The sequence below is a fragment of the Neomonachus schauinslandi genome, chromosome 5, assembly GCF_002201575.2.
Source record: "Neomonachus schauinslandi chromosome 5, ASM220157v2, whole genome shotgun sequence".
Lineage (NCBI taxonomy): Eukaryota > Metazoa > Chordata > Mammalia > Carnivora > Phocidae > Neomonachus > Neomonachus schauinslandi.
In genome coordinates, this window is record NC_058407.1 from 89,351,142 (window position 1) to 89,369,301 (window position 18,160).

General features: G+C 40.0%; 1 protein-coding gene across 1 annotated transcript in view; it reads right to left on the bottom strand.

Moving 5' to 3' along the window:
* Positions 1 to 18,160, bottom strand: part of PTPRO (protein tyrosine phosphatase receptor type O) — a 114,807-nt gene that overhangs the window by 33,260 nt on the left and 63,387 nt on the right. Inside the window, exons 13-17 of the mRNA XM_021690456.1 lie at positions 12,371 to 12,510; positions 9,200 to 9,332; positions 7,172 to 7,292; positions 2,964 to 3,032; positions 516 to 599 (exon numbers count right to left, since the gene is read on the bottom strand). Coding sequence (XP_021546131.1) covers positions 516 to 599; positions 2,964 to 3,032; positions 7,172 to 7,292; positions 9,200 to 9,332; positions 12,371 to 12,510 — 547 coding nt within the window. The remainder of the gene's footprint in view (positions 1 to 515; positions 600 to 2,963; positions 3,033 to 7,171; positions 7,293 to 9,199; positions 9,333 to 12,370; positions 12,511 to 18,160) is intronic.

An 18,160-nucleotide genomic window follows, 5' to 3' on the forward strand; every position in this document is an offset into this window, starting at 1 on the left:
CTGCAGAGTTGTGGGGACAATTAAATAAGATAATTATACAAAGAGGCTTGCACTTAGTTGTTCAATATTGATTGAGTTAGCATTACTGTGAAAACACTAACACCTCAAACACAGAGTACAGTATTCTGGGCTTCTCTACCTGAAAGCATTTCTTCTTTCTTGGAAATATGGAGCTCTCTAATGGATGGAGATAGTAAGGAAAATGGGAAGCATCATTTACAAAGATGAGAAGCCAATGCATTGACTGAATGAAGAAACAAATGACTAGTAATTCATGGAAGAAAAGCTTGCCAAGAACATCCCAAGAAGAAAATTTTAATTGGAAAAACATTATACTTAGTTAGCATCTTGGTACCATGAACTATTTTAATCCATTTCAATACCTGATCAATAATTTTAGAGGTTGCCCAAACACATCAGATAATTAAAGAGAATTTTTCCTTTTGGTTTTACTTCTGGAGAGCTAACCTTATAGACTTTTTGTTAGGTAAACAGTAAAAAAAAAAATCACTTACCAAGGATTAATATAAAATGCCAAAAGATAATCAGTCCAAAGACATGAGGGTAGCAGGGTTAAGAAAGCAAATATACTCCTACGCCTGTGAGCATTAATAGATATAACAGATGTAAAGATGAAAAAGTGGCAAGAGTTAGTAACATAAACTGTGAACGGATATCAGTAAATTACCTACTGGGATCAATTAAAATGACAAGCATCTTAATTACAATTACATATTATTCCATTCTGTGAAATTGAAACGCGAAGGCTTACGTGCTATCATATTGCCAACACCAGTTTTATTCGCACACATACATATTGTAATCAGATATATTCCTTTCAACTTATTTTGTGTCGATTAGTCTGCTATTAAGTGATTACATTTTACATTCAGTTAAATGAGGCTCTTAAATGCCTCATTAGTTGTCTCTTATTCTTGGATATTATTACCTTTGCCACGCTTGAACCTATTTTAAGGAACCATTATAACATCATTCGATCGCCAACAGCGGCTTGTGTGAGGCAATATCAACCAATGGTCAATTTCTGCCTATACCAATTCTGGTAGAGACCCCAAGCTTCTGGGATGCATTCTTACAAAGCTGCACTCCTAGGTGTGACTTTCTATATTACTTCTAGTTTAAGTTCATACACCATCGCTGAAAAATAACCCTTAAAACAGAGCTACGGAAGGACGCTCAGGTATCAATGATTCAAGACAAGTAGCTCATGAAACTGCCTGGTCCATAATCTGATTAATACTGACCTGAGTGGGAGCAAAATTATTGCGTTGTACTTTACTTCTAATTCAGTCTGCTGATTTAAAAAGCGTGGTGTGAATGCAATTTCAGGTATTTAAACCACGTGCAAAATAGAACGTTCATTAACGAAGATTTTAACATGTCCTATGGCTGTGTCTGTAGCTACACTGAGAACTAGGAGGGGAAATGCTGTCGCCTTGTCACTTTAATTACTACAGTTTCCCAGGGATGTATCTGTTCTGTCAGCCAGTACATGCCGGTACTGGCAAAACCATCTTTGCCAAGAGCAGGAGGAGAATTTTCTAGATTTTTCTAGAAAATTCCTGAAGTGAATTCTCTTTTGCCTTAGCTCTCCCATAACTGACGTCCCATATTCTATCAGTTGTGACTGATTGTGCAGTTAGTCAATACATAGCTGCCCTGAGTCCCAGGTATAATTGGATCAATTCCTAGATGGGCTATTCTTCACTGTTTTGTGACTGGGCCTTTTTAAAGGGTGAGCCAGACAAGAAACAAAGATCAGTGAATTAGTCTCTTAATCTTGGCAAGAGTGTTAATATATCTGAACAAACCTAGAAATGTTTACTAACTTTCCACCGTCAAGGGGTTATGGGTTTTCTTTCTTCACAGTTGGATTAATTGTAGTTTAATAGCAAAATTCCATTCAGGCTAAAATTTAAAAATAGTACAACATCTGTCTTATTGAAAAGAATCCTATTTCAACTAGACTTCCCACTGCTAGATGCCCATTCAGGGAAGCCGAAGTTATATTCCAATTAAAGCCCTCCCTCCCTCATTGATTCTGTAAAGTTTCTAGTCTCACCTATCTATTTCTTGAAGATCACCATTTTGGGGGATTAGGAAAACAAGAAGAAGAAAAAAAGACCATTTACCAAGGATTAACATGAAATGTATACATTTAAATAAATGTGCTTTGCATTGTGGCCTGCAAAAGAAACAAACCTGATCATGTAAGCAGTGCCAGCTTTGTATTAAATGGTTACTTCATTAGCAATTTTGTTGGGTCTCCATTGTAGCTGATAGCATTGTTAATTCTCATGTATCAGTGTTAAGGTATAATGTCAAACAATTTAATCTCCTGACAATGCTTTCTCAATTCTCCAAATACCTCCTCCCTCTAGGTCCTTAAGATTCAAGCATGGGGAAAAAAATAAGGCCAGGTTTTCCCATGGGACCTCACTGCCTTTGATATTTATTTACCCATAAGTGTAAGAGCTGAGAGGCCTGGGCTGAATACGTCTACTCGATTCTGACCAGAAGTGGGGCTCATATTCTCAGGCACTGAAATGTCAGTTTGAAATAGAGATGCTTCTCTCTCTCCTGTTGCTTTGCTGGGGTCTGTCCTGTGCCTTCGCCACCACTTACGCGTTCAGTGTGACTCCTGCACTGAAGCCCTTCTTCAGCACGGTTTGGGGCTACATCCATGCCTGTGTTAGTCCTTTGGTTAATATAGTAACAACTCAGCCGACTAAGACATTTTCTCTACTTCGTAACTGCAGTAAACCTATATAAACTAATACATTCAGGGAAGAAAATCTAACCTTGGAAAGTCCACTCTCACCAAAATTGTGAAAGGACAATCAGACAAAACCATGTATCCCCCAAAAAGAGTAAAATAAAGTTTGGAGCACACACACAGCATAGATAAGCTCTCTAGAGCCTTGTTGCAAAGTAATGCTCACCAGTTGTATGGAAGCTTTCCATCCCTCTCCAAAGAAGCAAAATTGACAAAAGTTCCTGCTCCACATTCCCTGTTTGAAAGGAACCACAAAATCAAGGTTACTGCTTGATGGAGCACTCTTTTACCTTGATATAAAAGAAAGCCTTTACTGGCTTATCATCACAGCATTAAATTAAAAGAAAAAAAGCTAATATAAGTTCCACGTGTTCCTCTTTCACATGCAATACAAAATAGAAAAATAAAAAAGTTTTTCATAAGGTTGCACATGCTCTAATCAAGTTATTTGAAGCCAAGAGGATTTGGCTTACAATCCTTTCCAAAGGGCACTCGTGATCCTAACATAAATCTTTGAACTATTGGGGGTATAGTATTTTTCACAAAGCCTCCTAGCCTGAGGGTTTTCTGTTTTTAGCACCTATTCTTTGTGGGGTTGTTTTTAAAGCATTTTGATTTCCTCTCTAAAATGATGGTGGATCAATTTGGATTATTTTCTTCCTCCAAAGTTTTCCCCTCATGTCGGGATGCCCATGTGATTTATCACTTGAGATAAGAGTAAAAAGAGTGAGACATATGGAAACAGATTGGCTTAGCAGTGCCTCTTATCCAAAAGGTTGCCTATTAATCTGTCAGTGGAAAATATTGTTGAAGTTTTTTTTTTTCCAGAAGTGGAAGACAAAGGTAAACATATTCCCATGCCTTCTCCACCTTTACCTAATGTCATGGATAAACAACACAGCTCATGGGGGTTCATGCATCTCATTTCCCCCCTAGATGAAATTGATGGACTTACTCAGAATTGAAGCAGAGATTTTGACATTAATTGGCACATCTGCTAATAACTTTGGTGATCTCCCTGTTCTTATTACTGTGTTCTAAGAACAGTTTTCTTCTTTCAAAAATGCACTAATACATTGTTATGTCACGCTGTGTTATAAATTACACATCATCAATTAATTTTCCTCTGTCAATTTCCCATATATAGGATTTATTTTATCCTGTAATTCAAGGGTTCTTACCTGGGGCTCAAGGATAGAATTTAGAGCTCCGTGAACACAGTGGGGGGAAAGTACTCTTGTTTTCACAACCTCTAACTGAAATTTAGCAATTTTTAAAATTATTAAAGTAGGCAACAAGCCAAAATAATATCATCAGTACTGGCAAGATTGCTAACCACAGAAACTGCAGATGTTTTTCTATAATGAACCTGCTGCAGATATGGAAGTATTGTTCCTATTCATTACTCTGATGAAATTATGAGAGTTATTAGACACCCTACTAAATATTATCTAAATATATTAATAAAGGAGGATGTAATGCATTTGTTTTTTAAATACTCTGATTACCATGTTTTCATATAATTCATTTCTTTTTAATCTTATGTATTTTATTTTTTGCACTTAAAAAGAAAGCATTATTCTTGGGAGAGATCCACAGGCTTAATCAGATTGCCAGAAAGGATCATGGCACAAAAAATGTGAAGAATCTCTGCTCTAATGGTCAGCTGGCTGAAGTAGAACCACTTCTCCTAAGCATCTTGCTGTATGCACCACAGAGAATGCTCCTGGAATTGTACCCATTACCACACCTGCTACCACCCCCTCCACCATTACTATTATGAGCTAACATTTATTGCATGCTTCCCAATTATGGCATTATTGCTCCTAACCAGCCACTAATGTAGGGGCTAGTCTCATCTCTTCTCGATATACATTCTTTCCCTTGCTTCCAGGCTACACACTTTCTTAGTTTTTCTTGCACTCCACTGGATGCCTCTGGCCAGTTTCCTTTGCTCTTATCTTTTTTTTCCTCCCTGAAAATCTTAATATTAGATTGTTCTGGTGCTTAGTGCAGGGCCCTCTTCTCTCATTTACTCACACTCCCTCTGGTAAAGGAGAATTTCATCCAGTCTATTGCTTTAATACCACGTATATGCTAACAACTCCCAAACTTATATCTTCAGTCCAGACTTCGCTCCTGAACATCAGACTTTTATATTCAATTGCCTACTCCACACCTGCGCTTGCAGTCATCTCAAACATAACATTTCCAAGACTGAAGTCTTGACGCTTCCCCAACTCTGAAATCTTCACCTGGAATCCTATTTCTGTTGATGGCAACTCCATCCTTTCAGTTGCTAGGACCAAAACCCTTGGAGTCATCTGTGGCCCTTACTCATTTCCATTTCAAGTGCGATCTGTTAGCAAATCCCCTCAGCAAATGCCTCTGTTTTCAAAATATATCCAGAATCTGATCATTTCTCCCCACCTTTATTGCTGTGACCTTGGACTAAACCACTACCATCTCTAGCCTGGGTTACTGTAATGGCTGCCCGCATTAATACGCCTGCTTTGCCTCAATACAGACTGTTTTCTAGTGTAAGTCGGCTCTTTTGCCCCAAGTCCTTCAATGGCTTGACTCAGAATAAAAGCAAGAAGTCTTTACAATGGCTTACAAAGCTCTATGTGATCTGACATCATCTCCTGCTGCTCCTCCCTCTGTTTCCTCTGTGTTAGCTGCACTAACCTTCCTGCTACTGTTTGAACATGTTCCTGCCTCAGGGCCTTTGCACTGGCTCTTCCCGCTACTGGGCATACTCTTCTGCCAGAAAACAAATGGCTAGCTCCATCATATCCTTCACATCTTTTCTCAAGTATTATCCTTTCAGTGAGATCTATCCACCTCCCAGAGCTCCTGTCCGTATAATCCGCACACCTGTACTGCTAATTTCCCTTACTCTGCTCTATTGTTTTTCTCTTACTGTCTGCTCACATACAACACGGTTTTTATTGTCTATCTCCTCCGCTAGAATACGAGCTCCATGAAGGCAGAAATTCTTGTCTATTTTATATACTATCATATCTCAAGCATCTGGAAGAGTCTGACACATAGCAGGTGTCTATTAATATTTATCAAAATATCCACTAATATTTATTCAAACTACTGAATGAAGTTTCAGTAAACTGCACAAAGTTACATAGATTACAAGTTAGGATCTGATCCCAAGGAGTGTAATTTCAGAGATCTCTATGCTAGCCACAATGTGGTGCCACCTTCCTCCCTATCCTTCTAAGATTTGTTTAAATGCCAACAGTCATAAAGCTTGATTTTTATATTCAGAACTAATCTCTTTTCTCTACATTCATGGATTCTCATTTTTATCTCCTTTCCGGGGCAGGTCAGTTTATACCTTTAAATATATTTCTTTATGTGCATATCTCCAGCTACGTTCTAGTTTCCTAGTGGACAGCTTGGGTATCTGATTTTTATTTAATTGTGCCAGATAAGACACTGATTAGATCACTATTGGATGGATAAATTTATTTATGACTAGGCAACTGAGAGAACTCTGAGAAAGAAGAAGGATGTTGATTGACAATTCAGCAGGCTAACGTTGGGTAAATATAATTTGAGCCAAATTTCCCAAACCCAACAGTATTCAACGAGGCAACAATTTTAAAGAGAATTGATGGATTGTTCTGATAATATAGGGGACCACTGAAAGTACTTGAGAATGTGCTTTGATAAAAAATGCATCAGTGGTCAAAGGAATAGGGAGTCACCAAAATCATAAATCAAAAGTCTTTTCTAGCTGCAAGAAAAATGAAAACTGCCTGAACTCTGAGTAGTAGAAACAAAACTAATACGAGACTTCAAATGGACCTAATCATAAACTCTTCAAATGTTTTCTGATAAAACAGCTTTGGCAGAACTGATGAGGAGAGGGACTTTTTTTCTTTCTTGTGGTCTCTCCATACATTCACTCCTTTCATTAATCATAGTGAGTAGCCAGAAATCTTTATTTTACTCCAAAGTATGCTTGAAAGTATCCAAATGTCATTAATGGATTCCTTTGTGTGGGTTTCTTAAAATGACAAGACTGATAGTAAGAGGTCTGGATTTGTGTAAACCATCCTTTGCTTTGTCATTTCAATGGTCATGTTTTCTAAAATAACATTTAGAAGTCTACTTAGAAAACACACAAAACAGACACTGAAAACTGAAATCAAACTTACGGCTATACAATTTAGATATTAAATTAAAACATTTTAATATTATTAAAATAATTATAAATTACATTTACAAATTAAAGTATAAATTAAAATACTTTAAAAGCCCTGCTATACTATTTCGATCTGCAAAAGCAGACCTATAGGATAAATTAAAATATTTTAAAGCCCTTGGGTAAAAGGTCAACCAAACTGAACTTACCTTGCCATCTGGAGGTGCTTTTTCCTCAGAATGATAAGGGTCACGAGCAGCAGTCCAATTAACAGTGTACTGAGGATGGCCAGTACCGAGATGACTACCACATTGGGGTTCATCTCTGTAACTGAAGAGAAAAGCCATGCATTTTCATTATAACTTCCATTACACAAAACTAACAGAACCACTCATCATTTTCCATTGATTTTTAACAGCACTGAACGTATAATGATGACAATAACAGCAACAATAATGTTTCTCCTAGCCGACAATGACCTCCTGCTGGTCAAATACAACCTAGTAAAGCAGATTGATAAATGGCGTTCAGGTACCTAGCAGAGTTGTGTCCATCATGAGGGCTTACATTCAGAATGCTCTTAGCCAGGAGAACTATACACTGAATAAATCAAAGCCTGGACCATGGTTTAAATTCCTTTGAAAATTAAAAAAATCTAGAGGTCATCTTATTACTGTTTAAGGTTTTCAGAAGTTTAGAGAGAGAGTGGCAGGTTTTCATTTTACGCCCATGACTTTAAAGTCAGAAACCACAACTGTGTATTTCGCTCACAACTAATATCGTATATGAAAAAGGCATTAGCAAGCTACCATCTGCTGCAGCACTTAACACGTCTCTACAAGCAGGCGTTCTGATGATCTGTAACCATATGTCGAGTGGTTTTCCATCTGCACAACTCAAGAGATTAAACCTATTAATAAGTCGTGGGCCCTTTAAGAACAGCGGCTGTGTCCCTTCCCTATACTTTATATGGGGACTGCTCTGGCACATGCACACTAAAAGTGGGAATACATATATCAAATGTTTTTATGAAACTCTTAACCAGAGACCGACTAGAGCAGGGGAGAATGACACACCATCCTCCGCTTTGATCATAAAATCACAGAACTGGCCGGCGCGTTCCATCCCTAAGACGCTGTGCGTTTGCCACTTCCCACTGGGGCCAGCATGACTCCTACTCATGGGCAGAGTGACTGAACAGAAAGAACATTAGACTTAGGGTCAGGAGACCTTCAGTTTCGTTTGACTACTAACTGCCATTCGGAGAAGCTATTTTATCTGTCTCTCTGGGCTTCATTTTCCTCACTTGTAAATAAGTTGAATGCTATACCTGTTTTCACCAGGTTGCCGTAGCTATGACAAGGAATAGTGAACAGGAAAGGCTGCTTGGAATGGTGTACAGGCCATAGAACTGAGAGACCATTAATATACTTTGCGGGTCCATCTTTGGTGCCCTCTTCCGGAAAAATAAAAATTTAAAACAGAAAACAAACAAAAGGCCACTCTAGTCAACACCGAATAGAGCGGCTGCATATACGATGAATGCAACAGAAATGAAAATGCCCCCAGTAAAGGGATCATGTGACACTGCGAGCGGCTGTATTACAGGTGGCTTCGTGGCGGGTCTCAGACCGCAGGATCAGCCTCCAACAAACAGGGCAGTAACACATATAACTCAGAAGGAAAAAAAAAAAAAAAAAAGAAAGCACCATTATTCTAGAGCTTCCATTAATTTCTAATTTCCCCCCTTATAGTTTGGCTTCATTGGGAACTTCCCCGCTTTGACCCAGGAATTTAGTGTTGTCATTGCTTGACCAGGGACGGCTAAGGGCCAAGGCGACAACAGACGACCCGAGTGGATCAGGGTACTGTGGCCATCGCTGGGGAGGAGGATGAGGCCGGTGGCGTGGACAGGAGCCACTATGACTCATACGGCGTGTGTTAGGGCTTTAGGCACTTCATTTCCATGCCTCATTACAGCTCAACAGGGGACATATATTACGATTCCAGTTTTGCAGATGAGAAAACAGAGGTTCAGAGATGGTAAATGTCTTTCCCTCAATCACACAGCTAGTAAGCGCAGTGAAGGGCCCCCCTGCCCCCAGAGCCTGGAATGTTTCCGTGGAACATGGTTCTATTAAAAGGATAGAGTACCTATATTTGAAAGGAAAACAGAAGGAGAATCGAGAGTGCTAAAACCTCCAAAGACAGCGGATTCCACGAACGCAAGTAATTACCCATTGTTGAGACGGCTATGAACGCGGGGACGCTGGGGCTGTCGTGGCTGAAGCTGGTGACGCTACAGTTGTAGGCAGTGGCGGGAAGGAGGCTGGAGATGGTCACAACGTGAGAGGAAACAGAAATCGGCTCCTGGAGACGCAGAACATAAGACAGGCGTCATAGTATCTTCATCTGTTTTGTGTTTTTTTTAGGCTGTTTTTCAGAGTTGAGTGGGGAATACACAAACAGAGTAAAACATTTAAAAGATGCGAGAGGGTAACAGTGAAAAATAAGTTTCCTTCTTTCCCTACTTTCTATCTACCCAGTTCTCTTCCACGGAAGGAGCCGTTGTTGTCAGGGATTTTTCTTTTTTTCCTTCCGATCTGTATTTTATGGATGTGAAAACGTAAGATACAGCTAAGCGAAACTTAAGTGATAAAGTGGCTTACACATCATGCTGCTTATGTTTTACTTGGTTATCAGTATATTTTGGTGCTCTTCTTATATCAGCACAGAAAAAGCTGATTTATTCTTCCTAAGGGCTGTGTAGAAATTCACTGAAAGGACCTACTTTTTTTTTTTTTTTAAGATTTTTATTTATTTATGTGACAGAGAGAGAGACAGCGAGAGCAGGAACACAAGCAGGGGGAGAGGGAGAGGGAGAAGCAGGCTTCCCGCGGAGCAGGGAGCCCGATGCGGGGCTCGATCCCAGGACCCTGGGACGGTGACCTGAGCCGAAGGCAGACGCTTAATGACCGAGCCACCCAGGCGCCCCTGTTGCCTCTGATTTTTTGCTATTGTGAACAGTGCTACAGCGAACAAAATTTTAAATTATGGGAACAAACATATATGGACAGACACTCACTTAACACATGGATGTGTGTATGCATGTATACACATACGTACTTATACACAAAACCTGTGTGTGTGTATTCATATGTGTGAATGTACATGCATATATGGATACTCATATTTCCAGCAGCTGAATGGTGGGTCCAAAAGTGGAATATTTTTCAAAATTTTGAAAGTGACTGACAAATTGTCTTCTTTTAGATTTTTCCTTTTTTAAAGATTTTATTTGTTTATTTGAGAGAGAGAAAGAGAGCATGACTGGTGGGGGGAGAGGCAGAGGGAGAGGGAGAGGCAGGTTCCCCACTGAGCAGGGACCCCCCGAAGGGGGGCTCAATCCCAGGAACCCGGGATCATGACTTGAGCCAAAGGCAGACACTTAATCCACCGAGTCACCCAGGTCCCCCAACAAATTGTCTTCCATAGACATTTTCCAAGTTATCCTGCTGCTCTCAGTGTGTGACAACATCTCTTCTCCTACACTCCTTCCAATCCAATATATTTGTAAACTCTTTGAGTTTTTCCAGTCTTATTAATGGAAATTGCACCTCATTGTAGATTCATTTTGCATTTCTTTTACTGTGAGTGAACTTGATCATCTTTTCATATGTTTAAGTGTCTTTTGTGTATATTTTTATTTATTTATTTTTAAAGATTTTATTTATTTACTTGCCAGAGAGAGAGAGAGAGAGTATAAGCAGGGGGAGTGGCAAGGAGAGGGAGAAGTAGACTCCCTGCTGAAGAAGGAGCCTGATGCGGGGCTCGATCCCAGGATCCTGGGGGTGTGACCGGAGCCGAAGGCAGACACTTAAGTATCTGAGCCACCCAGGTGTCCCTTGTGTTTATTTTCTATGAAATATTTGTTTTGGGCTATTGGTCTTCATTCTTTTCTATTTGTAGTTGTTCTTTGTATATTAAGGACACTACCCCCTTTGTCTGCATTCTCAGCTTTTAAATCACATCCACCCAAGGCACAGCAACTTTGTGTTCTCACAAACATTTAACATTAACCTATCCTTGAGTAGAACAAATTGTTAATTTGGTGGGCCAGTGGTTAGACCAGTGGCAAGTACCACAGTACAATATAAAAATATGAGCCAGCATAACATTCTTTTTCAAAACAGGTATCTGAAACACTCCTGCCTAAAGAGATGAGAGCCGTCAGCACTTATTTGCAATTCCACCTCTTTCACTGTTCTATAAAAGAATGGTTCTAAGGAAAGACTTCTGCTAGCAAGACTGTTACAGTAAGTGGCTGCATAACCATTGTTTTCTTAAGGGGGGGGGGTTTACTATAGGTGCAGAGAAGAAAATCCACTACCTGCAAAATAGTTATTTCCAAAAAGGATTCTTAGAAGAGAAAAAGAAAAAGATGAGCTCTTCAGTATAAATCAAAAAGAGATACGTTTGTACGAGAGAATATCAAAAGGAGAAAGAAATCAAAGCAAATTATCTTAACACTCATATGAAAAGATTCCCACTCCCAGAAATCCTTTCTTCTTTTCAATCTCATGAACTGCATTATTTAAAAAGCATCAATTATTCATGTGCATAGAATTAGTCTGTACACTGCATTTTGTGGCATCCCTCACAAACCTGACCTTTCCCTTCCATGTCTGGCTGTAATATATTTCTTTTCTTGTGGTTTTGTTACCCTTGGAGCTACTGGTTCATCTCCCTCCTTCCCTTCGGTTTGACCCGGTGAATAACTCAGCAGTCACTCTACCTGCTATTTGCGATTCTAAAGCTTTAATAATCTCCTCTCTCAACCTTCATTTTCCCAAGCAAAATTGTCCTCCTTACTAACTAGAAATAGTCCCTTCTTTAAATTCTCTTAGTAGAATGGATCTCTCTATGGCACCTGCGTTTCACCTTAGTTATCTCTAGACGGATGCAATATCCATAACTACATGAAAACAATTTTAAAGGCAAGTATTGATTCTAACATTTGTATCACACACAGAACCTTCCACATAGCTGGCAATCAGTTCATATTTGTTAAGTTATATTTTATATGACAGTGTCTATCCCTTTGATCGATCTAATGGCAATAGGAAAAATGAACCCCTTCCAGTCCTCAGTATGACCCAGGGTGACTAAGGATTAGGGACAAAAGATACATGCAAAGATGAAAATCAACTTGGCAATTTGGCAAATTGGTTCTTATATTTACGGCTTGCCCTAAGCCGATTGCTAATTTCTATCCTTGAAACACAAAAGTGCAAGTGAACTTTTGTTTTCATTTTCTGTAGTTTAAACAAATAAAGGACTTTAATTTACTTAGATTATTAGCCTTAATCAAAATGAACTCAGACAAGGACAATCAAAAAGCAAAGTACCTGGAGTTTTGTTTCTTGACTCGAGCCAACTGGTTGACAGAAGACTTCAAAGAAATCAGCTACTCCCTCTTCCACCCACAGCAAAGTCACCGAAGTCTGGGTTTTATTCACGGCAAACAGTGATTTTGGGGGAGCTGGTTCTGAGCAAAGGCAGAGTTTTAAAAAATTTCATTTAATTTAATACATTCTTTCTTCTTCCCCTGATTGGCAGGATAAGACAGGCAAAAAAAAAAAATTCCCAAATACAGGTAGTTAAGAGCACCATCGAAATGTTACATTATTGCTTTTGAAATATGTCCCAACATAGTTGTCATCTAACTTGGGAGGCAGACTATTTTGCCTTTTTCTCCCCCTTCCATTTTATACCTCCCTCTTTGGATCACTTCTGTTTTCTACTTCAGCTTTATTATAGCCATAATCTATTAATAGCTTTTGTGTCATCTGCACTGGAACTAATAGAGAACTTTCTGCAGGAGAAACAAAAATCTGTACTTAGAGGGCTGAGAAAATGAAAGTAGTTTGCTCCCATCTAATGGAGACATTCAGTCTGGTACTTAGCCAAAAACCTGTCTTTCTTTTCTGGAGACTATTTGGCATAGTTTAGTCCGAGGAATGGCTTCTTGAAAATTCAGTCGAAATTAGGAGGGGTAAAGCTAAACAGATAGGATTTTTTTTTTTTTAAGAAAAGGATTAATGGGGGGCGCCTGGGTGGCTCAGTCGTTAAGCGTCTGCCTTCGGCTCAGGTCATGATCTCAGGGTCCTGGGATCGAGCCCCGCATTGGGCTCCCTGCTCAGTGGGAAGCCTGCTTCTCCCTCTCCCACTCCCCCTGCTTGTGTTCCCTCTCTCGCTGTGACTCTCTCTGTCAAATAAATAAATAAAATCTTAAAAAAAAAAGAAAAGAAAAGGATTAATGGAAGGGGACTGGATGGTTAACAAAATATTAGAGGACTGATTCCTTTATCTTCTTCTTTTAGACATTTAATCTAGATCAATAAATTAATCCATTAGTCAAGTAAACTGTGCCCCTTCGTACTCATTTCCAGTAAATGAGTCACGGGATTTGTTAGCTTCAGACCAAACCCCTGTCTGTTCCCCAGTTTTAGGAAGTGGTCTTGTGTCTTGTTCCCCCATTCCTGAATCTCTCCTACCCTCCTCCCTGTCGTTTGGGTGTTGTCTTTCCCTTGAATTCCTCCAATACACAAAGCCCTACGCCTGAACCCCGGTGCTTCAGCCAGAGTCCCTGCTACCCTGGGTCAGACGTCTTTAACATTGCTTATTTGAACATACTATAGCTAGCTATCGGGTTCACGGAACATCAGACTCTGCCCACGTGTGGGTCCCTGTCGGACAACATGCTGTGTGCTTGTTACTTGGATTTCTTTTTATTATTTGTCCCATGCTCCGAAGTCTGTTCTCTAGCTCCTGGATTTTAGCAGTGCTTGAAGAAGCCCTTGAAGCCTTTGACATGTCCATGATCCTTGCGTGGGAAGGTTTGGATCTTCTTTCTAGAGTATCATCATCATGGCCCTATTCAGAACCAGGCAGTATGTCAGAACCGTCCTTCATGTGATTTATCACAGGCAACTTAAATTTGTGTCCAACTAAAAAGAAAGCCGTTTTCTTTCCAGAGACAACTCGACGAGGCTGGGCAGAAGAGTTGAAGGAGGAAAGGGGGGTGGGGTTCAACTTGCGCAGGCGTAATTCACAACAGATGTCAGGACCCCTTTCTCATTTGCACTGAATCGTCCACTCCCGCAAACGTTGTACTGTTGTACTGTCTCACTTCCCCTCTGATGAAAACTGTTGATGAAACATGGGGGCAGCTTCCACTGTCCACATCCTTTATAACTGTCACTGTGAATAGGTATGAGTCAGAGGGTAGGTCCTCCAGTGATTCTGACTGGTGCAGAGCTTGAATCTTTGGAGGCAAGTATGAGGTTGTCTGGGGCAGAGATGGATGATTTTTAGGCTGAACCTTGGTTTTTTTCTCTTTACAAAACACACATGAGAGAATTGCCCTTCACAGTGAGTCTCCTGCACTGATTAGATTCCTTAGGACAGCTATGTATTTTTTTTTTCTCCTGATGGGTAGGTAAACTCAGGTTAGCTATCCAACATGAACATTGCCCAAGTCCTGATCTCCAGCTCCAACTTTTTACACATGCCTTTCCAATCACCTACCCTCCATGTTTCCTAATGAGCACCCCCATTCGTTCCCTTGTCTGGGCTGACAAGCTTGAGGCTCTTCTCTGGCTTCTCAAGTGCCAGAGAGCGTATCTTTAAAGAATTCTTGTCATCTCTTCATTGTGTCTATTCCTTTTATTATATTGCATGTTCAGGCTTTTGTCATCACACTTTATCAATCATTATAACAGCCTCTTCATTCTTTTTTCCTGCTCTTAATCAGTTCTTTCTTCATTTGTCAATGAGGGCTTAAATCATCTTGAAACACCACTTTGCTCACGTTAAGTCCTATCTGTGTAATCATCTATTGTGATCAACGACTATTGCATCAAATCCAAATATGCCAAGTGTTAAAGATCCTACTTACATAGGCCACATATTACCCATCCAGCTTCACCACCATCCCTCCCGCACAGAAATGCTTCCCCTGGTAAAGCCAGTTTTCTCACTGACTATCATACAAGCAGTACTCTTTTTTTTTTTTTAAAGATTTTATTTATTTATTTGACAGAGAGAGACACAGCGAGAGAGGGAACACAAGCAGGGGGAGGGGAGAGGGAGAAGCAGGCTTCCCGCCGAGCAGGGAGCCCGATGCAGGGCTCGATCCCAGGACCCTGGGATCATGACCTGAGCCGAAGGCAGACGCTTAATGACTGAGCCACCCAGGCGCCCCCAAGCAGTACTCTTTCTTAACTCAGTGTACTTTTTCTTCTACTTGGATCATCCTAAGATCAGGAAAAAGTCTTCTTCTCCCTGAAGCCTTGTCTGTTAACTCTATCTCAATGATCTATCCCTTCTCTGACCTTCTATTACCCTATTTGATCTATGTGAGTAAAGTCCTGATTCTTCTAGGTCCTACTAAATGCTTTAAGAACAGGGGCCATGTGTTATAAATTATTTTGTTTTCACCTTGAACTAGCCACCTGCAATTGTTCAATAAATCTTCTCTACTGGCTGATTTAAACCATAAGTCAAGATTCATTAATCAGAGGTATTAGGATTTAAGCATCAGGCAAGATCAGACACATTGGGGCTATATTTTGATGCTCTCTGTCTTTTTAAAGTGATCATATTGGTAAAATTATCAGCTTTGGTGGCTGAGTCAAAGACGGTCATGAATTACAAGTGTTTTCAGTGGTCCAAAGAGTATGACTTGAATACTGGAGTAGCGGTTTCTTTGGGTCTCACTAAAAATGTGGATCTAGGTGATAAGTAGGATCCTCAGGAAAATCTCCAAAGGGCCTGGGACCTTTGAGCAGCCACGTAATAAAATTTTCTTTTCAGGTGGTATATAGGGGCAATAGATTATTCCAAGGTCACTGTACCCATTATCACTGTATCCTTTTCTGGAAGACATATGCATATTAGCTCTCTAGGTCAATGAGTAACATACACAGATCGCCTGCTTGAGGACTGTTTAGGATCTCTGTGACAGGTATATTTCCTTAGATATACTGGAGAGAAATTTCACCTGTTATTCCAAAGGAAACAAAGAAAGTCATTGCAATATTTCATAAGTGGAGGTGTAATTGGATTGGAAAGGGCTTCTAATTAAATTTCACTACTCAAGACAACATCTGCCCCAGGAAATGTATTAAAGTTTTAGAACTGTACTGTCCAACACAGTAGCTATTAGCCACATGTAGCTACTGAGTACTTGAAATGTGGCTAGTCAACATTGAGAGTTGCTGCAAGAGGGAAATATGGATTGAATTTTGAAGACTTAGTATAAAATAAGAATAAAGATATTTCATTTAGAATTCTTTATATCAATTCCATGTTAGGATGATACTACGTTGATAGATTTGGTTAAATAAGGTATATTAAACTCAATGTCACCTATCTCTTTTTAGTATTTTGTAATGTGGCTATTAGAAAATTTAAAATTACATCTTTGGCTCTCATTATATTTCAGTTATACAGTACAGGGCTAGAACACTCTTTCCTGTTTGGTAGAGCAGAAGTGTGGAAATTCTTGGCAGAAGCTGGTTGGAGGTTCCCCCATTCTATTATCTAGCTCCTCTCATAAGAAGGCAAAGTCAGCTAAACTCCATAGCCTAACATGACTTAGATGATTCCTCTTTCCCATCCTCAGGCACAAAACCAAAAGGGAGTAGTGGCTAAATATATTTTTTTAAGATTTTATTTATTTATTTGACAGAGAGAGAGAGAACACAAGCAGGGTGTGCAGCAGAGGGAGAGGGAGAAGCAGACTCTCCGCTGTGCAGGGAGCCTGATGTGGGGCTCGATCCCAGGACCCTGGGATCCTGACCTAAGCCGAAGGCAGACGCTTAATGACTGAGCCACCCAGGTGCCCCAGTAGTGTCTAAATATTGTTCAGGCAATTTCGTATGATTATGAATACAATGACATGGAAAAGCCTTTTTATTGGTCTCTTATCTCTGTTGTGGGCTGAATTCTGTTCACCCAAATTCCTAGGTTGAAGTCCTAAGACCCAGCACCTCAAAAATGTGAATGTGGTTGGAGATAGGGCCTTTAGGGAGGTAAGTTAAAATGAGGCCCTTAGGGTGGACCTCAATCCAATCTGACCGGTGTTCTTATAAGAACAGGAAATTTGGGCAGACAAGGAGAAACCAAAGACAAATGGGAAGAGAGACGAACCATGTGAGGACACAGCTGGAAGGTGAGGTCACCTGTAAGCCCGGGAGAAAGGCCTCAGAGAAAGCAAACCTGCTGATACCTGCATCTTGGACTTCTCGCCTCCAGAACTCTGAGAAAATAAGTTTCTGTAGATTAAGCCACCCAATCTGTGATATTTTGTCATGGCAGCTCTAGCAAACTAATGTAGTTCTCTTACTCTTCAAAACATCAAATCCAGTCCAGTTCATAAAAGGGAGGGAGAGGAAGGCCTTAATGATGTTTTGAAGAGCAAACGAGCTTTAAGATAACACACACAAAAACACTTTCTAGAATATAAAGAGCCAGGCAGACATTAGTTATAGAACATCCCCTGGCTAGCACTTCCTACTTCTCAAAATGACATTTTAAACCTTCGCTTCTTCAAAATACCCTGGCTTCATAATGTCAGATTTCCTTTTGTTTAAAATCACTTCGGAGTCCACAATATTTGAGGGGAAAACCTGTGGATATGGGGAAAGGATACAGATGGACTCTTTACAAAACAAGGTACAGATACGGGGTTGTTGGCTTTAAAATATTCTCTAAGAGCTTTCTAACATTGTCAGTGTTATACTCAACTGTTCAGCCCTCTTCTTTTCCTTCTCTTCTTTCCTTTTCAATGCCTCTCCTATTTGAGTGGGAAATCCAACTTAATTTTATAAGGAAATTAAGTACAAGGCACAGAACATGGGCAGAAAGGAAAGCTGTAAGGCTATTTCTACGTTTAATTTTGATTGGCTTATGAGAGGCTCAAGCTGTTCCCTAGGATCTCAGGGGAGTGAAGGTGACCTTGGGTAAAGGATGGGCTGGTGCCTGACTCTTATTCTTTGCTCTGGCAGCAAATTTCTTCCTTTCCTAGGGAATCCCAAAGGGAGTCAGGTTGTAATATTTCACGTTGGAGCAGAAGAGAATGTATTTATTGTCTCAAATCCATCTTTTTTCTGACAATTATTACCTTGTTTCTT